At 42.4% G+C, this 25,737-nt stretch overlaps 1 protein-coding gene across 1 annotated transcript; it reads right to left on the bottom strand.

Annotated features, from left to right (window-relative positions):
- Positions 1-19,206: 19,206 nt before the first annotated feature.
- On the bottom strand, positions 19,207-23,513 carry LOC128713207 (chaoptin-like). Its single transcript, XM_053808067.1, has 2 exons — positions 23,506-23,513; positions 19,207-22,012 (listed from the first exon to the last, which is right to left on the bottom strand). Exons 1-2 carry the CDS (start codon positions 23,511-23,513, stop codon positions 19,207-19,209), a joined length of 2,814 nt encoding a protein of 937 aa, XP_053664042.1.
- Between the last annotated feature and the right edge of the window lie 2,224 nt (positions 23,514-25,737).

Raw genomic sequence — 25,737 nt, 5'->3', positions numbered from 1 at the left:
TTTCATCCGCTTACTCACGTTATCGGCACCAGAACTCCGGCTCAGGTCAAACCTGGTGGTCAATGGGTAGGAAACATGAAATAAAGTAGCATTTTCACGATTGGATTGGGATTAAGTTGGTGAAGTTTTCCGAACGGTACGGGCATGAGTGGTCTGGTGGTTGGTACAGGGTCGTGAAATGAATTATGACCGAATGTATTTTCCCACCGGTTTTGGTATCGATGGATTGCAGGGTAAGTTTGCCGGAGTTTTCCACCAGTCGGCACGTACCTGGTGGTGGTTGTGGAAGAATGATAAATAAGTGTCCTGATATTTACCAACGGTCCATTGGGAGATGCTAGTTTCAGAAAGTTTCTCTCGCGGTGCTACTGTACATGCCGGCTGGAAAGTACAGTTTATTTAAAGTAGGAACAACATTTAAACCCTTTTTTGACAAAAAATTGACCTGTACACTTCTAGTTAAGTTTCGTTAAGCATCTGGTTAACTCAAGATTTGGACAAATAAGTGACCTGACTTGTCGCTCAATGAAAATTAAAGCAAAAATTGTTCAAGTGTGATAAATAATGGCCATAGTCAATTATCGTTTGCTAATAAGTGTTGCTTTTTACACTTTAAACATTGATTCAAATAATCGACCACCTTAATGGAACTTCCTCACCATTTTGCCGTTGACAGTCGATTGTGATTAATTATACGTCAATACAGAAGAGAAAGCTCTCACTCTCTTTCACCACAACAACAATGATACCAAAAACAGCAGAAAATATTATCACCAAACCATTGACAGGCATTAATTCTTCCCGCAGTCGAAGATGGCGTGCGGTGAACTGTTAACTTGAGTGTCCCGGTTTTATTATTACTTCTTTTTCGCTACCGCTGTTATTGTGGTACGCAAACCTCGCCCCTTCCTTTCTTCTAGCGCCGCGAACGGTGAGAAAACACGTTACCTAATCAGTGCCGCAGCGTGACTTGAACGAGGCAATGCAGGGACTACTCGTCGGGACTTCGTCGTGCCATCCGCCAATCACCGAACTCACCGGTCCCCGGCGTGAACTTGAAGCGTGTCTGCAACGGGCCAAACGAAATGGTGTGAGAAAACTTTTCGAATTGTTTCTTTTGCTATCATGGTGCTCATCGGTGTTTGAGTACGACTGCCCGTCCATCGAACACCGGAGCAGAAAGTAAATCAAACTGACGCTATCGATCCAATTATTCCACAGCTAATTAATCAAGTGAGTGAATAAATTTGCGCCAATTTCTCCTTCGCCACCGGTACCGGTTGCGCGCACACTGATAAATTCCGATCGATTGTCGTAGTATTGTGGAGATTTGTTTGGTGTGTATCCATCCGTGCGTGTGTCTTTCTTTGGTTAACAAATTCTTTGACAAAGATCTAGATCTGCAGTGCGTCTCATTACAGCACGTTGCGATGAATAATCTAGAATAAGCGAGGAATGATCTTTTGACGAACATTCAATAGCTACAGGACAGAAAAATGGTAGAAGAACAATCCATACCCAACTCCGAACGAAACATGTTATGTGTCTTACGGCAACGAGTCAAAGGTGCATTCGTTGCTTGAGTCGGGTGCTTCATCACAAGCGTTCGAAACGAGTCTCTTAAAACAGCTTCGTTACGGACGATTGACAAATATTCAAGGAAGTAGTGGCAGCAGTAGAAGATAATTAAAAAGCCACGAGAGATTGATCAATCACTATATCAGCAATATTGAGTTGATCCTCCATTGAATGTTTGATTCAGTGGTGTGGGTTGATCAAACTTTAATGACTGATTATCCTATCATGAAACAAATTTTGTATGATTCACTTTGAAAGTTAAATGCCTAGTTTTTATTCAAACAACCCTAAATCGTCACTCTCATGAGAAGCTAAGGTTTTACAAACTTGACTGACCTTGTTTATTAGTGTCTGTTAATCTTACAAAACAAATCAACATTTTTTTTTTCGTTAGAACGGCCTGGCCGTATCGACTTACTTTTACCTTACCACGTAGCCGGATAGCCAGTCCTTGCTACGGGGGATTGGCCCGGATGGGATTTTGGTCCGGTCCGTTCGTGTGAAGATCGGCGCCGCTACCATCATGCCACCGGGCCGCCCCAAAACAAATCAACATACAATTGGAACATTTAATGTAGACCCTTGCGAATGGCATAAAGTATCCCACCCATATGTATCGCATCGTATCATATTAGTACCTTATGATTATACATTGCTCCGTATAATTACCATCACCTGCAGGCTAGTTGTTCTAATTTCCCATTGCTCTACCTTAATCCACAATCCGTTTTGCTGGTAAACCCTGTGTTAAGACACCAATACCGCAGAAAGGCTTATGCGGAGTCGGGTTTGTCTGTCGTGATCGAAATAAAACACTTAACACCAACGCTACGGCCAACTAACTCCCGGCCCGCCCGGCTAAATGTTTCCGGGAAGGAAGGAAAAACTAAAAGTTTCCAGCCATCATTTTGCCCCGCTAGCGTTACTAAATCACGCCAAACCCCTGATAAAGGACACCCATTTGGGACGGGCACGTTCGTTCGTGGAGCGCAAAGATGGAGTGACAATTTAAATTATCCACCGACTAAAAACCCGCGTTCTGCCAATCAGTCTGTCGCAGCCTTTAACCGCGAATTAACTCACACCCAGCGTACTGCGGAAAGGTATGGAAACAAGCGAATAGAGAAGCTGGTGAAGGACGGCATTTTCCCATCACCTTACCCAAGGAACGCAAGCAAGCATCCGAAATGAACACGTTATGGTAATTTTGCGTGTAGCCGGTGAAATGTTTGAAAAATCCATTAACCATCACCGGCTGTGGGGAGCGTGGGGGTCGGCATCGGCACTGGGAATGGAGAATCGGGAAAGCATGCGGCAGCTAGCGTCACGCCACGTGGCAAAACCGGTGTGCTAACGCCGGTTACCGTAACTTTTACGCGTGAAGTGGAGCCCAGTGGAGACGCCTGGTGTTTCACCTGCCGGTACAACCCCTGGGGAGGATGAAGGCTTAACTATCACAACACGCCCGAAAAGCGAGTCCAAGCCAGTGGCACGATGTCCTTGTTAACTTGTTCCCTTATTCGCGCGAAAGGGAAGCCATCAACCGTCCCGCTCGGTAAGCCCGCTGTGACGACTCTTTTGGGGCACCTTTCAGCAAACGGAGTCGCTGCCGAATCGGTCAGGGCGACGAATAAACAAACCCGAACAGAGCGACACGCTCACACAGACACACACACACCGGAATGAAGGGTCTTCTGTAACGGAAACGGAAAGAAAAAGAAATAGAAGGAAAAACACAAAAAAACACCAAAAACCCCATCAGTAAAACCCCGTGGCTTACGTTCACGGTGAGGGATTTTTTAATCATACTTTCCGGTGACCGAGTACAGCACAACCGTACCCGCCGGTGGTGGCGGTTTCTCTTTAATCACTTGATTAGATGGGTACGGTGAAGCAGATTTCGGTGTGTAGACTTTCTCCTACGCGGACTAAAACGCCGTTTTGACGATGGCGATGAGTGATGATGGAAGCGCACATGCCTGGGAGATGATAATGTCTCGAGCGTTTTACATTGCGTCTAACGATATTGAATTGTTAAGATGTGTTTAATGATAATGCTCTACATTAAACTGCTTCATTTTGCTCGGTTCACAACTCAAACCATTTGAAGGGAAGTTATGTACTGCAAATAATTAAAATGTAATTTCTCAGATGTTATTTACATAATTCACTAGAACTAAAAGCTTAAGTAAGCTGCCTCCTTATTTTTTTTCACAATATTTTTAAAGTATTAAAATTCAAACTATTCCAAACGAACTCTCGATCTTTTCGAGAGGTTCGGAGTATATTTTTACTGAAGTAGAGACATTGTAGATTCATAATTCGAGCAAAAAAGGATAATTTCTTGTAAAATAATCACTTTGGATTGCTCTGTAAACTTTTAAACCATTTCCGGATTCAATATGAATATATTTTACAAACGCATAAGTGTTATTTACAGTCTTGTTAATAGGCCTGCTCCACAACACATTACTCATCTTGAAAAAGAATTTACATTCCTCGCGACGAGATATGATCCCATATCATAATCGTCAAGTTACTCACCGACCTACCACATGGTACGAACAGGGAAGGGCCACATTTCACGCCTTTCCAGTTTGTGGATGACTTATTGTCACGAAAACTATCGCCAGCTAGCGCATCATCATCGCATCAGCCTGTGCTCCTCCTTTTCCGTGTCTAAAACCGGCCTGCCTACGTAAGGACACAGGGCACGTAGACCGGAATGGAACGATGGCACTTAAACGACACCCTAAACAACACAGCCCGGCCCACGTGAATGTCCCCTGTTGCATGGCATCCCAGCACACTGGCTGTTTGAGCTATTAGAAAATTAGTTTTGACTTTTAGTGACCATCCTCCAACTCGGTTGGCCTGACAGCAGTCACTGCAGCTCTCGTTTTCGACCCGCCCCCTTGTGTGGAGCTGTGACCACATCAACGTGACAGCGGCACGAGCGAAGGGTTAGCGTGAACGGGTAGTTTTGTGCAAAAATGAAACATCGTTACCTCATACGTACACCGGGTCTCGGGTTCACGGGGGCCATCCACAGTCGCTTATTAATAATTCACGGTCTTTTGGCAAACATACTCCCCGTATCTTTACCCTGTCCTACCCCAAAACACACGCACACCGGCGTAAAGAAAATGGCCAAACCACCGATCACCCAAGGGTGAGCTGCATGAGTGTGGAGGTGTTTTATTTTTCTCAAGATTTTTGCTCCATCTTGCTCTCCTTCACGCGCCTTGGTTTAGTTCTCGAAGACGTTGGCTGCGTTAGGACCGGCGCTCCAACCGGCCAACCATCGTCGGAACAGATGTCTTCGGGCGCACCGGGGGATGAATTATGCATATTTACAACCTTGTTTACATTGCGCGGAACCGACGCTGAGGATGGTTCGGTCTGTCCATCGTAGCAGCAGTACCGTGCTGCCTTCGACATCTGACATTTGGCGCACCGCAGCCGGTGCGTAAGCACGTTACGGTACAGATTTTTCGATGGGAATTGTTTGCTTTTTTGCGTTGCTTTTCTGCGCTTATTTCACATTAATTGTAGCGTATTGTTTGCCTTTACCTGTAGCTGATACCAAAAATAAACTGACATAAATATTTATTAGGAAAGGAGTTGCTGTTCTTGCCTGTCGGATTGTCCGCCATTGTCAGCCATCAATAATTAGTTGTATATCATTCCTTGCAATAGAAGCCTCGAAATAAAATCAATATCTGATCGACAATCGAAAACCTGAAGCAACAAATTTCTGTACGCTCTTTCTGCGGTACCACTTCTCCAACCGGCAGGGAATGTTTTTCTGCCTCGCACTGGTTTATCGATTCTTTGCTAGAAAAACATTCGCCGTGCACCCCTTTTTTGCAAATGAAATCGTATGAACGTTTGAATGTGTATGGGTGCGTGTTTTTCCTCCCCCATTTTCACTACCCATTTCGCAAACTATTCACGCTTTTCGTAAAATTGGTCAACGATGGAGAGTCACAAGGCGGATAATTAGTGCTTGAAACGGAACAAACACCGATGATTCGATGGTAGATTTTGGAATTTGCGAGAAAGAATAACACATCGAAGTTCATGCGAATCGAAGCACTGAATGAAGAGAATCCTTCGCAATTCAGATATGTCCATTATCCACCTTCTCCGCCCGCAACTGTGCACGTATGGAGAAAGGAAAAGAGAGCCAATGGGTAGAGGTGGAAAACCACACCATATACGCTTACTAACCCGGTCTACGTATGATGGCTGGGTACCCTTTCTGGGTGCTACACACTTTCCCCGAACTGTCTGACCACCGGACACTCAGGGTCGTAATCGTATCGGTTTCCTTCTGGTTCTGGGAAAGCACGTCAGTGAATTGGGAAATATGTGTACCCTGTGTGCCGTGCCCAACTGTCTGCTTATCTTCTCTGCAGTCCGTACCAACTAACCAACACCGGCAATGCCGGACAACGCGTGGGACTGTTTTTACAACTTTTGGCCAACTTTTGCCAACGTTTCGGTTTGCTTTCTTTTTGCCAACGTTTCGTTTCACCCCATTACGCAGGCCTCCCTTCGCACGTTCGATGAAGCATCGATAAGTGTGGGAAATTTGAAAACAATTTTCCGGTTTTAATTACAGTTCAAAAACAGTTTCCTGCTCGACCACAAATAGCTGACCATCGTTGAAGAGCGTCGTTCAAAAATAAAATGACTGCAACGAAAACACAAGAGGATGGCGAAAAACATTTCGAAAGTAAGCGTTTAGAAAGCAATCAATATGCCGATTTTTGACTTTATTTTAACAAATGATGGGCAATGCAATCATTTTTAACAAACGTATGTATTAAGATAATTAGTATTTACAGAGATGTCTATCTATAAATTGCCTTGGGAAGCAAAAACCATGGGCTATGCGGTTTTTAGACCTGACATATGACATATGACACCGTGACAAACTGTACAATTTGTAGGGTTTCTTGTACACCTATTTGCTTGTTTAGCTTCAAATATTGCTACAAATTACTTATGTGTCTGTTACTATCCTACGTGAACCAGTTGACAGATGTCCAAATGATAGGAAACCACATTCCTTCCTACTGTCAACACTACTCGAACAAACAAGTGGAGGTAACAATGGCCAAAAATTCGGAAGCTATCTCCCGGTGTCATCGAGTGGTTCCACTTTGCAACCGGGCCAATGTTTAATTAGCTACTTTAATCACCCTCAACCATTCGCCAATCAACACTTGTGCTTGATCTTTTCCACAAGCCAGAAAAAACCCCCAGAACCAGTGATCCGGGAGCGAAATGGAATTTAGTACATCGTAAAAATGTTCACCAAACAAAAAGGAAGAGGAAAAATCAAGCCCTGATCAAACATTTCTTCGCAGCAAGTTGTTCTTCGGTTCCGATTCTTCTCAGCACCTCGGTACACGAGCACGATGCTTAGCAATTTCGTTTCCGGCCCCAAAACGCATTTTCGGCGCCAATCAAACTCATAACCAATTTATCGTTCACTTTATGGCCATTCGGCCACTCGGCGATTTTGGCAAAAGGCGACCACGCGGATGTCAACAGCACCGACCGGGAGCCGCGGAGGGACAAACGAACGGAGGGCCGGGCAAAGCGACGAAAGGAACTGCTTCCGTCTGGTCGCGGCTTAGGCTGAAGGCACGCGGATTTTATAGCTTATTTTTATGATTGTTTGTCTTTTGGTTTGAAGACCGTCGGCCATTCTGACGGGTTTTGTGGGGCTGAATCGTTTCAACGCACTAGGGAGACACCATTTAAACTTGGAATTGGCGAGAAAGCGTTCCAGTCGTGACAGACACTGGTGCTTACACGCCTTTGGACGATACGCGACCAGATAGCGAACTGCGTCCAAATCTACTGCAAACGATCCATCCAACGGTCCATCGCTGGGCGTGAATTGGGCGGCATGGATGGCTAGATGTGAACGCATGCTTTTGCGCCATTGCTGTGGCCGTAATGCGTTTATCCCATTACTGCGTTTCGTAATCCAATTAAATTTTGATTGTACTAAGTGCACTTTACTGTAGTGGTTTCACCGTGCGCACACGCGGCCGCTCGCGAAAATATAATGCAAAATGGCGCACTGGAGAGCAAAATCTTTCAGGGAAGTTTTTCTTGCTTGCTTCTATATACCTCCTAGTGGCCATAAAGTGTTGGGAAACGCTTCACAGGAAGGCATGTTTCTACGCCCCATAAGGTGCTGCAAATGGTACAACCTTCCTAATACAGCCTTCCGACAGTTGTTTTCCTGTGGTGACTCTTTTTCCGCTTTTTTTTGTCGAAGCGTATGTCAACACAATTCGCACTTGGCCCCCGGCAGCAAAGAAAACGTGTGGCCTCCAGAAAACGGCAAAAAGGAAGCAAAAACGATAACAGGGTTATGAACTGCCGACCGGCGTGGACGATGTAGGACCACTGCATTACGGTTGGCAAACGGTGGTGCATATGCTACCGCTGCACGGTGCCGCAACCATGAATGCATTCATTAGTCTTCGCTTGGAGGGGTGGGCGAAAGTGCAGTGGGCAAAAATGCCCGCACCGGTTCGGTTTGTCTTTCTCACTGCTCTTTCACCTACAAACATTCCCGCACCGGTTGGTGCACTGGAGAAATGCTGAAAAAAACGCAGCAAATTAAAAGAAAATCTACTGCTTCACAGGTTTTCACTGCGAGAACGTATGACACCACCGAGAGCGTTACTGGTGCTGCCGGTAAACAATGTTTTGTGTCGTTACGGTGGTTTGTAAGATGATACATTTCTGCAGAGCAATAGTTTAGCAATAGAAATTATCAATAAACCTTGCTTTTCATATTCGGAAAAGGTTGTGACAATCTGTTTTTTAACTTTTAAAAATATCCCAAAACCAGTTTTAGAACCTCTAACATCTCTTGCCAGTTTCTTTTTTCATATTGTTTTTACACTGCACGGTGGGCTTTTAATGCGATAAAATACAACAACTTAGGGCCTACGATACATTAATAAATAGGATCTGAACTCATTAAACAAATAGTATTGAAATATCTAAGCAAACAGTTGAAAAGATATGTAAAACTTGCTTTAATTCGTTCAACCTATTTCAAGATCAATATTTCAGTTCGAATACTAATTCCCAAGACAGTGCATAAAGAAGTTGTGGGTACTTGAAATAATCTAAAAATAAACAATTCAACTTAAAAAAACATGAACAAACAAATAAACAAGGGTTGAAGAATTTACTTTCACCTCGCTGTCGTTCGATATGGTTCATTGTGCACTGTTCTGCGTTTTCAACATTTGCACTACATTCGCCCTTAAGCGAGTTGTGAGATAAAAAAAAACATGCTCGTATGAAGACCATATCCTACGCTTTTTGCTATTTAAAATGTCCTGGATTGCCTGTTTGCGCTACCCCAATGGCAAAATGGAAAAGTTCAATTTACTCGACCAACTTCCATACCATAATCCAGACGGCTCGCGGGCAAAGCTCTCGAAAGCTTTGGTACCCTTTTACTCAACCAGTGCGGTGATAAGGCAACGCGCGCAATGATGAGTTTGTGAAAATGAGGAAAATGTTTTTCCGAAAATGTATGACTGTTGTAAAACAGGTTCTGGAACGGGAATTGCTCCATTTTTCTTGTTTCCTTTTTTGCTTTGAACTTTAAACTTTCTCCCCCAAAATTTATCACAAAACGGCAATTTGATTCGCATTCAGCTCCGGCTAGGTAGTCGGTAGCGGTGACTGGTCGGATGAAATAAATCATAAGGATTTGGTTTGCTTGATTTATGAAGAAGTGATACGACTTTCCATTGGTATGCCGGTACCGGAAACTGCCCAGTTTCTGCTTGTGTGTTGTGGCTTTCAGCGGACCCCGTTCCTTCTAATCGTTCCTGGCATTGCTATTGCAAATGTATCAATCATTATGTCAGAGTAAGTATTCGTTCGCTCCCGTCTTTTACTTTATAGCCGTTTGTTCTACGGATGACGGGTTTGTGCACTTCGCGGAGACTTTTTATGTGGAACTGGCTGCCTAATCGATATCCCATTACGCAAAGAGCCGAAGTCATGCTTAGTATAAAAATAAAGTACAATAAAAACGATGACTACAAATCGCTTAACAAATAAGAATCTAATTAAATCAGTTTATCAATGTGTAAAATTTGTTCATGCGGAATACCCAAACAAGAAAAAAGGCTTTGGTTTGTTGGATGTGATTTAAAACCCGCTAAGATATGATTAATCCGCATGATGGTCTCAAACGCACAGTATTAACATACTTTTGTGAGTGTGTGCGTATGAAGAATCCATTTTTAAGCTCTCCTTATAATTATGGACCAATTTCGACCCAACCTTTCTCAATATTCGCTAGATTACGATCTAAAGCCTAATTAATAAGCCGGGTATACCTTCCGGGTGATTGCGTCCTTTGGGAGGTGAAATCGAATTTAAGAACGTTTTCCCCACTATTACGCGAAAAAAAAACATCTTGGTTAGGCTTGAACGAAAGAGATCGGATTAGAGCACACTTCATCGTATATAGCTTTACATTTGTGATTTTTTTTGTGCACCTTGTGCTGGTTTTCTAACTCCCTAAGCACCACCGGATCGTTTACCTGCCAAGTGGGCAATTTTATTCCACCTACAATGGTGCGTATCGGCACACAAACTTACCCAAAAGTCGCTGATTCTGCTGATAATAATTTTCGCCAATTTTCGGAAAAGAGATGATCCTACCCAAACCCCTTTTCCCCGGTTTCTGCCGATATACGGTGGGAAATTTTACCCACCCCAAAACAACCTACAAGGTCGCTTTCAGTCCTGCCAATGGGCAATTCGTACGATCGTTCTTACCTGCTGTTGCGTTTCGCTCCATTCAGAACACCGTGCCGTGTTTCGCACCGTACTGCAGTGAACCGGTACTAAAGCGAATCATACAACAACTAGCCAAGTGAGAAAGATCGCCAACCAGTAGCTACTACTGCTACTACCCGGTGGCGCATATTTCAACCGATTTTATGGCGGTGCAGAAACGATAAATTTCATCCGGCAGAATCGGCTTTGTTTATTTTTAATGAAAATTTATTAATACATTTCTACAGCCACTCGTCGTTTTTTCCTCTTTTCTTCCTTTTCATTTTCTCTCTCTCTCTCTCTCTCTCTTTTATTCGCTGTAGAAGTTTTCAGACAGTTTTTGTATTTTTTTTCTCTCTGTGTCAGTGAATAAAATTGAGTTTTCTCCGGGATTACGTCTACGTTGCGTCATCGTTGTTTAGATTGCGTTTATTATGTGTTTACGCGGGTTTTCCTACTGCTACGGCCGATACCGAAGTTTGTGGTCGATGCAATGTCGGTGAAACCCCCATCAAACCCGTCTGTGGCGATACATAATGCTTACAGCTTAGTGAGACCTGCTGTTTCTTTTTCACATCCATCTTAATACTGTTCATCCGTTTCACCGACGGGAAAACCGTAGTGCATGGACACATCCCAAGGATGAAGAGAAAAATCTCATCAAACCTGACCACAGTGCGACGGCTGGAACGGCTATCAAAAAGTATGGTAGAAGGTTAAATTGAACTTTCACTCCCACATCCCACGGTAAAAACACTGTTCCAACGAAGGCAACCAAGCGCACATACTGCAAAACAAGAAAAACCTCTAAAACCCAAGCCTGTGTGCGGATCAGCAGGTCAACACTCGTTTCCGAATTCGAAAAGGTCAAAGTCCGGATCGCCTCGAAGGATTTATTCAAATACCAATCGGGAACCGGTTCCGTACCGGATCAACTTTTACTTTTTTTTGGCGCTTTTTCGTGCGTCCTTCCTCCCATTCCCGAAGAAAGATGGGCGAAGGGGTAAGGAATGTAAGGGAAGGTTGTAATAGAATGAGAGCCTTCTACCCGTACAGAACATGCTTTTTGCTCGTACATTCTCTATCTACAGCTGGTAAAAGAATTACGACGAGGTCAATAGGAACATTTACATTCTATGACCAGCGCACCGCACTTCTAGTGTACACACCTCTCACACCTAGTGTACTCCACTACTCAACAGTCGTAACCATCTTTTCGAGGTCCGAAAGTTGAGCGAAAACGTGGTAGGGAAGAGAAAACTAACTTCTTTTCCGATTGGTTTTTGGTGTGCATCATAACACACTTCCATGCGATGGTTCGATTTCGGAGACCTTGTTGTATCAACTCTGATTAGGTTCGATTCGTATCGTATTTTAAGAAATAGTACCAAATTGTATGTCTGGAAAGGGTATTGCACATTTTCTGTTTAGTACTACATCATAACCTTTTCTATTTGAAAACAATCTGGGTTTTTGGAGTAAAAAAACAATTTATAATCACTTCATGTCATAATTTTCCGTAACTCATCAGTCAAACTCTATTTACACCTTATACACGCTTCAAAAGAACCTGTCTTTTATATCTCATATCGTCATGGATCTTTGACATGAAGCTATTTTATTGTTATACTGCTACATCAGATAAGTCAGATAATTCCCCTTTTTAAAGAATATTGCCTTCACTATTGCAAGCTTGCTAGAAATTACTTAACATCCTTATGCACTGGACGCATATTACAGAATTGTTAAAACATTTTCTTTGGTTAAGAATTAAGTACAACAAAGTTAAAAATTCTATAAATACGTTCTTCAGCCTCAAAGCTCGCGGAAAAAAGCTCCTCTACCTACGAAAACAAACTCCTTGAAGGAACGTTTCTTATTTGCCATCTCGTAAGTACAGCGCCATAATGCGTAATGTTGATTGCGAACGTTGACAACATTTTTGCAAAATAACAACCTTCCACCCACCTAACCTCATCGTCTACATGCAAACGAACCGAACCATCAATTTTTGACCGAAAGAAAAAGAACATTCCCATCAAACAGTCCAATCGTGCCGACGCCAACTCCCTCCCGGAGGGAGCGTGTCCAGACCGCGAAGAGAAATTGCACACTGCCATATTGAATAATGTAGTCAATCAATTTGCTTCAGCACCGTTGGCCATCCCACCGGATATTTGGACCATTCCGGGACCATACGCGGTTTCCGTGTAATGTTTTCTCTTCCATTCGCTGTTTTTGTTCGTCGCTTATATCGTGAGTAGCTACAGTCCCGCAGGGATGTTGAAGATGATCCACTTCCTGGATGTAAGTGTGCGTGTTTATTTCCTTGCGATAGATGACGGCACGGAAAAATGGGCGTCAGACGCTAAAAATGATAAACATTTATGCTGAATGGTGGACAAAATATTTCCACATTCATCCACCACTCGTGACAAAATGAGCCTGGAAAGGGATGGAGTGAGATGAATAGGTGCGTTGGAAAATATGTTTTGTAAGCAGAAAGGTTGCTTACACGTGGATGCAGATGAAACACACCGGTGGACAGAAACAACTATCCTTAATCATAATCATTTCCTTGTGGGGTTTAATGTCTCAACCTTGGCCAAGGGACTAAGCGGACCAGGACAAAACAAACGAGTACTGGCAGTGGATGAGTAGTGAGCATTGTTGTAATACGTTTGTGCTGTATGCAGCCACACACACTCGCACCGACTCCGGGGGCTCTTCAGCGTCATTAAGCCGATGATGGATGACTTTAAGCAAATTCAAAAGAAATTGCTCTAATCTAAGCACAAAAGGTCACCATGGCGACGGGCACCGTAAGGACGCGCCTTTTTTTGCGCAATACACCAAGCTCGTACGCTTTATTACATCGTTTAATCATCTTTACTTCCCCATCTCTCTCTCCGACGCCCACAACTAGGTTTTTCTTTCCCTTTGACCCGTACAAAATCCATACGTACACTTGCCACTGAACACTCCCGGGTCGTGTCCGTACAGGTTCTTAAGTGCGAGAACCGGTAAGTACCGGTCACACTAAGCCTGCCAGTTCGTCCGCTAACAAGCGTTCCAATGTCGATAGGATGTACGCTTTACGCAGCACCCTACCGTTGGTCACTTTCAACCAACGCAGAAGGACGTTGCTTCCCGGCAATCGGTTCGGCGAACGGTTTCGGTACGAAATAAAAAGATGGCTAAAAAGCTTTGGTGCGGATTTTATGACGATCGTTCCCAACGGTTGCGAAAGCCATCGAGTGCGTACAACCGCCGTTGGCAGCGGGCGGAAAATCTTGTACCACGCTGGGTCTTTGGTACGGTCACTGCACATTGTTGCGTTCGTGCATGGGATGACCTTTTCGCCTTTGCCGAAATACCATCGTCCTCCAGGGAAACGCAATACGTTTCGTGGTAGGTCGGGAGAATTTTGTGATCTCTGCACACAACCATGACACGCTTGTTGTTTGCTTATGTTTTATTTGTTTCGCTTGCGTATGGCTTCAAAGATGGTTAGAAATGTTACGTCGAAGAGGAAAAGAACGCAACACTCTACTTCGGAAGCACATTTCACTTTTACGATCATTTGTTTCCAAATTTGTGTGTGGACTTGGGAGGATTTGTGTGCGCTACAAACGTTTGGAATCGTGTTTCATAGAAAATACTGTTACTGAACTTCCACCAAACAAGTACCAGACAACACAGTATGAGAATGAAAGTAGTAGCTCTATATTATACTTCTATACTTCTTAAAGACATTTTAAAGACAACTTTTATCAACCTTTTGCTAAGGTCATCAATGTTTAAGTGGAATTTGCATGTTTCTCAATTATTAATAACTTCCAGTGGAGAAAGTACATGAACCTAGTGAAACTGGTTAAGAAGTGCAAATAATTCTGCTTCTATCTTAATGAAATCGAAATTATACCCACATTTGTTCATGTCCCCGCATTCAGATACGAAAATACTGAGTACAGTGCGCAATCTCTTACCACCTCTGGAGCAAAAACAAACGACCGATAAAGGACGATAATCTTATTATGTGAAGTTTGTGACACGTGTCAGACTGATAAAACGGAGTAAATTAGAATACGAGGCGTAAGCTCACTGTGTCATATGCATGTGTCGGGGACCTCCCCTCGAGCAAGCTATAACGTACTGATATCATGATATTCGCGAAAAATCAATATCAAAATACACACGATGTCTTATTAAAATGAGAAACGAAATGTCAAAACTTCCTACACATTTCTATAAATTAATGTATATTTTCATAATTTTATTGTTGTGATTTTATGTTTATAAGTAACTGCTTCGAGCATTCTGGTTTTAACCATATTTATACTAATCACATATTTGTGTTGTGTTTTTTTTATTGCAGGCATTTCCATCTGCTACCTACAGACAAGTGTATCATCACATTCAATAGGTAATTAAAACTAAGACTGCATTCCACTAGAGCTTAGGCAAAGAAAACACAACACTTTGTTCAACATACTTCGTTACAATCGGCATTCGTTTTAAATTTACAACTCCTACACTAGATTTTCATTGGACTGTAAAAACAAAACCCTCATCCTTCATACGAAACAACTTCTCAATGTTCAGTTGTACAACATCATGTCTCCCTCGTTATCACGGTTGCTATCGTCGCAAAGAGTTTGCGATGTTGTCGATTGAAAAAAAAATCAATCTCAATTAATTTATTCCAAAAAAAAAAACATTCTTCCGGGGTACGGCGATGTGAAAAATTTATAAAAAAAACTCATCAACCGAGCCAAAATGTGTCCTGTGTTGATATTTTCCTCGCGGTTAAAACGAACTGTCTGATAAGACCAAGAACGCGATGGGAAAACCGATGGCGTGGGAGTTTTCATTTTGTGACGGTTCAAAACGGACCCCTCAGTTGGAAGTCTGTTTGAAATTGCTTTTCTTCACAACTGTTAGAACTTTTCTTGCATAGATGTTTTCTTTTCTGGAGGAGCAGATGAATATTTCGTCTCTATGAAAGGTTATTCATGGTCTGGGTAGGTTGAAAGTAGTCTGCAAGATGTTAAGCACAAGTAAAGGAAAGATAAATGTTATGTGGGAAAATGCCAAGTAGCTTTTAAATGGTATTTGTACTTCCAGCAGATTGTTTTTTCTTCGCGATGGTATAAATCACCCAGGAAGTCATGCATGAAATGAGCACATTTTTCGGATCGAAACGGTCTGGCGTAATTGAATGCACGCAGCGCCATTGAAAAACATTGCTAAATTTGTCCTGAGAGAGATAGAATACAAACATTTTTACAGTTACGAATGTCCGGGTAGGAGTGAAAATATATCCCACCAAGCCATAAGAGACCGCTGCTGATTTCAAACCACCCACATACTTCTCAAACCCCGTTGTGGGGCAAAACTATTTCCGTGCTACATCTATTTCCGGTTGCAAGGATTCCAATTTCAGGAAAAAGTTTGTCTTGTCAATCAGTCAATCTTGGCCCGTAGAAAAAAAAGCAGGTTAACTCGTACCGCTTCCGTTTGGTGTGTAGCATTCCGTGTGCTGAGAATGGTAAAGTTTCCCTCCCTTTCGATCATTCCAGCACAAGAGGCAGCTACCAAGGAGTTATGCATTCCGACATGTTATCGTTGGATTCGCGTACGTGTACTTTTTCAGTAACACGCGGCACGGTAAACGTTTTGCGCGATGGGGACAATTATGGCGCTACCTCGCTACGTTCTGCTCACCACCAACTCGCCATCTTAGTATGCTGTTCTTGGTGGATTTGAAAAGTGCAGCTAGCGAAGGACCACTGTGTCACATACATGCACACAAACACACAGACAAGAGAGCTCGTCCGTACGTCTATTTCTAACCTACGGCGTAAGCGTAATGCAGAAGGTGTCACACAGTACTACACACTTTGCTACGTCGACTATCCACATGGACAAACAGCGGAAGCAATCCATTTTCGGAGCGCTCCGTTGTGTAATATGCTAATTCTGGCAAAACGACCATTTGCATTTTCGGATACGCGAAAGGTGTGGCAATGGGAAAGCGATGCGTTTTGTGTAGCATTTTCCAACCAAAACCCGAGGTAAAATTCTTTGGAGCAAAGTGCAGTATGTTTGCGATGGTTTCCATCAGCAAAAGCACACGACTGGCTGTGCGGGGTAGTGGAAATTGGAGAAAAGAGTAGTTTCGTTGAGGAAGTGTTTGAAATGCACCGCGAAAGTTAAATTACGAATTAAAGTAATTTAATGGATTAAATCAGATTCCCAGGCAAACATTTAGATAGACCATAAGCACACATTTAATTCAATTAAAATACTTACATGTAGCACACTGATGAATTTTGACATCATTAAACCAGTTTTAGTTTATTCATTGTTGGACTTAGTTTTAAGAGAAAAAATGAGTGTAAACTAAATCGAGCTTGCATTAATGTAGCTAACAAACCGGTTCTGTGAAATAAATTCGGTTTGTACACCAGCGTGTAACAACTCTTGAACCGGGAAGAAGATAGCCGTACTGTACCATCTACATCTTGACAAAAGTATACACTTCCACCGATTGTTGCGTACTCCACTGGGAAATAGCCCGGGAGCTATTTATGAACCTATCGCGAACCGACCGATCCGAGGGCTAACGATCCCAACCCGGATTGGAACGACACCCGGACATTGGCAACTATGAATTCGTTGACCTAAATTTATCCCAATTTGCATTAATAAATTACCCACACTTCCGTCCAATCGCGCCCCTGGAACGGAATGGCGAAAACAAGCAGTCACCGGCCAGGCATCTTACTCCCTACGAGGGACGATCGGGCCCAGTGCCGATAGCGAACGTGACGCTAGATGAGCCACATTTACGCGGCATTGTTTGTAAATGATCGTGAAGGCATCATAGGCTACTGCCAGCCACCATTGCCAACCACTTCAAACCGGGACAGATAACGATCGTGACAATAAATTTCCTTCCCAGCGCATCCTTGTCCGGGAAGTTTTGCTGCTTCATTAGAGCAATGGGTCGTTCCGAAGCCGCTTTCGGAGTTCGTTGTTATGATGCTGCGTTTTCTTGCCCAACATTTCGAAGCCCCGAAACGTTGTGGAGCGGGAAGTGGTAAAATCCGGCAAAAAGAATGTGTCCCCAGACGATAGTGAGAGTGACTCGATAACAGTGGCACAGCGATCCACGAAGCACACTGGGAAAAAGGGCACGCTGCTTCTTTCTTGCACTTGCCGTGCTCGTAGGACTACACCGGGGGAAAACGTGTTTTGTATCCACTGACAATGAGAGGATAGATTTTCTCTCTTATTATTATTGCGCCTTTTTATCCATCTTTCGGCACCTCCGCTTCGTACCGGTTGCGTCACTACGGAATCGAAAGGAAGTTACGGCAGGAAATGAAACGAATAAAAGTTAATTTCATCCACTTACACTGTACAGTTGTGCGCAGTGAGGTGCGGTTATGCTGGAACTCTGGGACGATTTTTTACCCTCAATTTTCTTAACCGGATTGAAGGTGTGAAAAAGACAATTCATTCGAACGGGAAGATGCTGGGGTTGAGCACTACCTACTTGTGCGGCAAATGGATTTCTTACTACCGTAAGCTGCTTTATTTCGGGTGCGCTTTCACTGTGGGGTTCGATTTTGTTTTGCATTTTCATTTGATTTTCTGGTAAGAGTGAAAGGTAAAGGGGGAATAAACCTTCAAATCTATTGCACGAAATGAAGCCACACCTCGTTGCTTGTTGAAGATGATGTTTATATAATTATTTTCCATTTGCATTATTTGTATTATATCAACAAACTTCTTATGTTTCGCACGTTTAATAAATTTAAATGTAATTCCCCTGTACTTTTCCTTCTTCAGAAAAAAAGGAACAAAAACCCTAAGTTTTTTTTATTGAAAAAACAGGTTCTATCAAAGATAAAATTGTGTATTAAAATCGGAAAGCAGTTCTAATTTCATTAAACGTCATTCAAACGACTGAAAATGCAAAAAAAAAACTTCATAAGCGGCACAAGCAAATAAATGTTCTACTATAAATAGTTGAACAAAAACGAATAATAAATCTTCTTTTGAATAGAATGCAACAGGAATACTAAATCGCTTTTGCCTACAACATCAAAGCTATAAAGTTTTTTTTGTATATTTTTGTACCATTTTTGTTTGCTACGGTGTAGTGTATCTCTCGAATTAATTTTGTTGGGTAAACTTTTCCATAATATAAAAACCAAAACAGCCACCCACCGTCACACATTGGTACTCGCTCCAGAACTAATTAAACTTTCAACCCTCATTTGGGTGCCATGTTCCACTAATAGCGACGCCAAAGTCTCGCCAAACCCCAGCGTTATTATGGTTCCACCGTTGTGGAGAGTAAGAGAGAAAGACACCGTACCATTCATGCCATCCATGGGTGAAGAATGATTGATAGTAATGGAAGTTGCCAACTTTTCATGCTAACGCTTTCCACCCTTCTGGACACACGTTCTAATGGTGTCACCACACATGCAACCCAACCAGGGAGCTGGTCCGCAACGTTCAAGTCATCGTACGCTGGCATCAAAGTTCTAGCAATCGGCTGCGTGTGCGGAGTTTGTGTGTATGCACAGGTTGATTAACTTTACATGACATTTTACAAATAAAGCCGGTGATACGGTCCCGGAACATCCAGTCATTCGAGTAACAAAGCCATTCAAAAACGACATTTATGGGTTCGAGGTTTTATTTGGACACCTTTATTCACTATAAATAGTTCAGCGAATCCGGTTTCCGCCTTGATGCGGCTCATTTTGCTACGGTCACGATTAGATTATCCACAACGCAGGAGTCCAGGAAGGTATTCGGCTGCTCCTCGAGCGGATTTTCCGATAGATCAAGCGTCTGGAGCTTGAACGGTTCTACCATATCCGTCGATGGCAATGTGCGTATGTTATTTCTAGACACGATCAAGTTCTTCAGCTGCTTTAGCTTGTAAACCAACTCGAATGGAAACACGTCAAGCCGGTTTTCCGATATATCCAGCTCATTAAGCGTTCGCACATCGAAAATCTGGAGATCGAGTTGGTCCAGCTGATTGTCCGCGAGATTAAGATATACGAGTTCAAATTTCGAAACGGGTTCCAAACGTAGCGATGTGATGTTATTGGAATTGGCTACCAGGATACGATAATTAGGTCGAACAACCAATCGCTGCAATCGGTTTTGAGAAACATCCAGAATGTTGATGATATTGTTGCTTTCGAGAATATCGATGTCTTCCAGCTTATTGTTTGAAAGGTTCAGCTGATAAATTGAACCATTCGCGAAGAAATCTGCATCGGAGATTGAGCTCAACGCATTTCCTGCGAGCGATAGTGCTCTGAGGATGTGTTTCGTGGGGACCATATTTGCAGGGAGCTGTGTAATTAAGTTGTTATCAAGCATGATGGTTTTAAGTTCGGTCAAATTTTGAAACCAGAGCTGGTCCACAGTCGTTATTCTGTTATGAGAAAGGTTTATCTCTACCAACATAGCACAATCGGCGAAGAAAGAGGATGACAGCTGAGATAGCGCATTGAAGGCCAATGACACATCATAAAGGGCAGTTTGCCCTTTCAGTAGTAAAGGTGGGAGTGTTACCAAGGATGAATTGCTTATCAATAACTTCTGAAGCTTTAGAGCATGGAAAGCATCCTCCTCTATCAGTTCCAAAGTGCTTGAACTAATCACAAGCTGCGTCAAGTTCTGCAAAAATTTGAAGCTTTCTGAGCGAACCATTCTCAACGAAGTGTTTTGCAAAATCAGCGTCTCCGTTTGCTGATACCACTGGAATGCGTACCCATCGCCCAGGTCTGACACATTATTACCACTGAGATCTAGCGACTGAATGCGCCCAGCAAGCACGGGAACCTCCGAAAGTATGTTGTATGCAACATTTACTGTAATTGGAAGCGTGTCAAAACTGTTGTTGACCCGTGGCAGAAGATGATCCAAACAACCACCTTCGATCGATGTTAGTGAGTTGTTCGACAAGTTGATGGATGTCAAGCGGGTAAAGTTTGATGTACAGAACGCCTCCCATGATGCGATGTGATTGTTGGCAGCTGATAAGTCCACCAACCCATCCAACACCATTCCAGACGAAGTCAGCCGCGAATCGATTGCATTGGAATCCACAAATAGGTACAGTAGATTTATGCCGGAAAATGCCCAATCGTCGAGAGTTGTAAGCTGGTTTCCGTTTAGATTTAAATATTCTACCGGAGAGTCGTGAAAAACAGCAGGTTCGATAGCGCTCAGTTGGTTGTAGGATAGGTCAACCTGATGAAGTCGCGGCAAACCGGAGAAAGTATTCGTCCGTAACACCGACAGCCGGTTGTAGGAGAGAGTCACCTGCTGAAGCTCATGGTTCGTGTGGAATAGCATCGGCGAGAGTTCCGTGATGCGATTATAATCCAAGTAAATGTTTTCCAATTTCGGCAACCCTTCAAAGACACTTTGTTCGATCGATGCAATTTCGTTACCATGAAGAAATAGACGCTCTACCAATGTCGCGTTTGTGTCGAAAGAAATCTTGTTCAAAACCCGCACGCGATTGTTTTGCAACTCAACATCGGTACATTTAAGAAAGATCGGTTGGAAGTTTACAATACGATTCCCGCTCAGTGAGAGCCGTGTGAACAGTGGTTGATCGCGGAAAATGTCTTCGGGTAGTTCGGTAAACCGATTATCCTGAAGGCTTAAATCAGCTAGATGATTCAATCCACGGAACACATCCACAGGAAGCTTTTCGAGCAGGTTTCTCGCTAGAATTAACTCCACCAGTTTTCTGTTTGAGGCGAACAGCTTGGATGGTATAGATTTCAAAAAATTATCACTTAAATCGACTCGTCGTAGCTCGCGTAGCTCTGCAAAGGTATTATCACGCAACGTTTCCAATAGATTTCCATCTAACGAAAGTTGCTTCAAAGCTCTCATTCGATTGAAAATGGACTCGTTAATCGATTTGACGTAATTGTGGCTTACACTTAACATTTCCAACTGGTTCTCCGGTGGCAGTATTAGTCCATCGAGCGCTGTAAGCCGATTTTCACTTAGACCAAGCTGCTTTAGCTCCCGCAGGGAAGCGAATGTGTGAGGATGCACAACGTTGATCGAGTTGCGATCAAGGTATAAATGTTCCAAATGAACTAGGCCCATAAACTCATCACCGTCACTGAGTGCTTCCAAGCGGTTGTTGCTGATTGAAAGGACTGTTAGGGAAGTCAGCACAGAGAGTGCTTCCTTTGGAACTGCTGTGAGAAGGTTATCGTCCATGTAAACCTGGCTGAGTGTTTTAGTCCATTCGAATATATTAGTTTGCAGAGATCGCCCTTGTTTCCTTATTATAAGCGTCGAGATGTTTGGGAAAACATCTAACGTGTTCCAATCACGCGAATCAATTGATCTTTCGCCAACTGTGAGCTTTGTTCCTTCCAAACTGCCAATTTCATTTAGAAACTTCCGCACTTCCTCGTTTTCTGCGTTTTGTGTTGTCGACTCTTCCTGTTCTTCATTTTCTGCCACTGTTGCCAAAACTATACAAAATAGCACAAAAACGAATTTGAGGATCCTGTAAAGGTAACAAGAGTTTTGTTAATAACAATGAAATAGTTAGCTTTAATATTGCACGGGCAAGAAAACTCACATTTTTGCGGATTTCTTCTCCAACGAGAAACACTGCTGTTAAGCACCCACACCAGAACTGACCCACCAGACCTGATCAACTGAACTGTTTCATTGCTGGCAAGTTAACAATGTGTGCTATACTATCAGTCATTTACGTCGAGATGACCGACAGATGCGATGCTTACAAAGATTTACCGGAACTGTTACTGTGTTTTAGTTCAGAGAATGCATCCCAGGGCGATAAAGCACTATCAATGTTTTTCTTTTAATATGCATCATTGAAATCAGACGTTTGGAATTTTGCATATGCGTGGAATAATACACTATTTAAAAAAAGTGAATCTTTTAATCTGTTTGTTTTGAAATTGTTGTCTATGCTGTGTTTTTTTTGCCTCTCTGGTATATATTGATTCAATTTTCAAGCAACGGAATTGTTGACATTCGTATTTGTCACGCAGAGCAACATCTCCGTGTAACGTTACTGGTTAGCGTTGTTGATTCTATTCCGCCGATTCATCTAGAGTTAATAAAAAAAATAACAACAACAATTTATGGCACAAAATCAGTCAAAAATGTTAACTGCAACTCGGAGCGATAAGGTGCTATCAGCTGAACGGCATGTTTTTGGTCAGGCATACTTATTTTGCTTGTTTAAAATGACAAGTGACATTCGGCCGCCATTCAGCGTACGCATTGAATGTATTTTTACTACGCTCTGTGCAAGTATTTTTACAAACCCATAATCCGTAAGCTGAAGTGCAGTTGTGTGCAGAAGTGTTATAAGTTCAAATAGTGCGTATGAGTGTAATGTATCCGCTTCGTGTGTAGTGTCGTGCCGGCCAACGAGTTATTCCTTTCCATTGCTCTCTATTCTGGGATGTCTCGCTTACTAGTAGGTTTCTCTTAACTTTTGGAACTAATTCAGAACTAATTCTTCTGTTCCAAAAACTTTAGTATTCAAGTTATGCAATAAAGCCTTCTTCAAGCTTAAACTAGCATAGCATAGCATGGCTAGAATAGCTCTGCTGGCTTCTCTTCGTTCTGTTCTTTTGTTGATAGGTTGATGCGTTACGCGATTCTATAAAGAGTTCTGATAATTTAATCTTCCCAAGGTCAGTAGGTCATACATTTGGTCGAAAAATGTCTTCATTTATTAAGTACCATTTTGCGAAGTGTGCTGTAGACATGCGTAGATGTATGACATTGGCCAGATACTCTGGAATTCGATGCGGTAAAAACCAGCTTCATCTAAACCGATCGTTACTCAGAAAGCAATAGTTTATCCTCTTTCTTTAACCGTAGATTACCCTCAGCCTAGTTGCTTTACTTTGACTTTCGTTCTGTTTGAATAACATGGGTTTGTTATTCATCGTCTTGTTATGTTCTCGTTGTCGGTTATGTTGCTATTTAAAACTGCTTCCTTAGCGACTTACTTACTTACTCATTTTTGTGACGCAGTCTGCGCAGCCATGATCGTACAATAGACAATTATCTCAGAGGTCATTGGAAGTCATGAGTGGATGATAGACGGAGTGTTTAGAGGGTTTAAAGAATATGATTGGCTACTCATTCTCTTTGTTTGGTCTACAAAGAATACTGTACATGTTTCTGGGACGTCATCATGTTACGATTATTCATACTCCACTATAACATATTTATAACATATTAGACTGCTGCTGAAAAATACACCTGGTGAGATTAGAAAATCATGTCAATTAAGCGAAAGCTGGAAATGTTTCTCTACCATCACAACATAATAAGTTGACTTGGTTAAATCGTTTTACTAACTGTAGTGTACGATCAACCCGTGCTCTTGTGAACATATAATAATCACGTTATTGCTGTTGGTACCATTTGCGTTTGTTGCAATAAATTCATCTTGATTATGAACGTAAGCACTATCAATCAACGCATGTTTCGGTTTTAATTGAAATCGCTTTAAGCATAACCCTTGGCAGCTCGCTATAAAAATCCCATCAATCCATCAACCTTCCGGCAGGGCCGTCCCGGACTTCGCCGGTGAAACGATAACCATAATTTAAAACGCTTATTTTTTATCGAAAGAAAGGCAATTAAACCATCGCTTCCGGAAGCCTTCCCGCTTCCCCACTGGTGGGGTTCCGCGGTCCTCCGAACGAGAATTAATTTCAGCAGGAATTGCATCTTAATTACGGCATCATTCAGTGGTTTGGACAATCGCTTTTTTATGTTGTGCCATTTAAAACGGACTTAAATGAGCGAATGGCCAAGAACAGAATTGTACCACGTAACGGAAAAAGAAATAAGAAACACGAGGCGAAAAATACAATTCAGCTATCTGGTTAGCGGGATGGAAAACGAAACGATCCGTTGACCGTCCCACTGGCACACTACAAACGACCATATGTTTCTAATGAAGCGAAAACATTCTCACACCTCTTCTACCCTTCTTCATCAAGCAAGGCACGAAATATGGTGTGCCTTTTCGATCAAGAAAAGGATCGGTTTTCCCATTTTCCAGTTTAACCCCAAGGAGGCTTGCACTTCCGTTTGCAATACCGGCGTCGTTTGTGTGTGGACAATTATTATAGCTGCCATGTGCTATTTCCGTGCGCACCACAAATGAATTGTCCAAGTGGAGCGCCGAATGAGCAGGAGTCTGTGGTTCTTTTATGTTCCTATTAAGGGAAAAATATTGCCATGATTTCCGATTATTTTGCCATAAATTTGCGCTGATCCCTTTCGGCACGTTTTTTGTTCTGTTTTGCTATACTGTTGCACTTAACCAGTAGCTGGAAAGTTATTGTTTCGGGAGAATAAAAAAAACAACTAAAAAAACGATAGATCCTTTTGGGTCATGAATCACTTTGGGCCGATCGTAAGGTCACTCGCTACCAGACGTGATTTTTCATTCGATGTGCTTTGATTTAGCGTTCCGTTTCTCTGTCTCTCTCCCTCTCTCTCCTTCTAAAGCATCCAAAAGTTTTCCCTCAAGCCTTTTTCCAGTCCCCGGGTGATGACAATCCCATGATGAAGTAAATGAAGCCAAACGGCGAGCTGTAAAACTTTGCTCACTATGAAACGTTCTTCATAAATATGGCAAAGTGGTACTTCATCGTCGGTTGTTAACTGAGACACTTCGGGGCGTGTAATGCGACAGCCAGGGGGGAAAGAAACTGCTCGTTAATGTATTCCAGTTGAGCATGCTGGAGTCTTGCAGTGTGTGATGGGAGTGTGACTTGTTCACACGATTTAAATGGTTTACGATGGATACGTTTAGTTTTAAGCATGTTTTATCGTCACTGGAACAAGGCGCCTCCATCGAAAAACATCCAGAAGAAACGTTTGTCACCAAAAACAATAGCAATTATGACGTAGTTAATATTTTCTTTTTAATTTCAAATGCTCTAGAAATAAATTTATCTAAAATCACGCCAATCTTGAAACTCAAGAAGAAGCACAGTAGAGCAAAAAATCAATTAAATTCTAGCGGTGATGTTGTATAAATCACACTGGATTATTCTTCCCAATTAATAGTACTGTAGTAACAACGGTTTGATCTTTAACCTTCCTTAATGTCTTCAAACATATAATGGCACAGCCATCATTAATATTCAATGCCTTAAACGACTCCAAAACTCTTTGGTTACTTATGCTATGTATCAATGATAAGTCCATTAAGCTTCCTAA

Source organism: Anopheles marshallii, chromosome 3, assembly GCF_943734725.1.
Source record: "Anopheles marshallii chromosome 3, idAnoMarsDA_429_01, whole genome shotgun sequence".
Taxonomy (NCBI): Eukaryota; Metazoa; Arthropoda; class Insecta; order Diptera; family Culicidae; genus Anopheles; species Anopheles marshallii.
The sequence above is the reverse complement of the archived record's forward strand: the minus strand, read 5'-3'. Positions and strand labels throughout refer to the sequence as shown.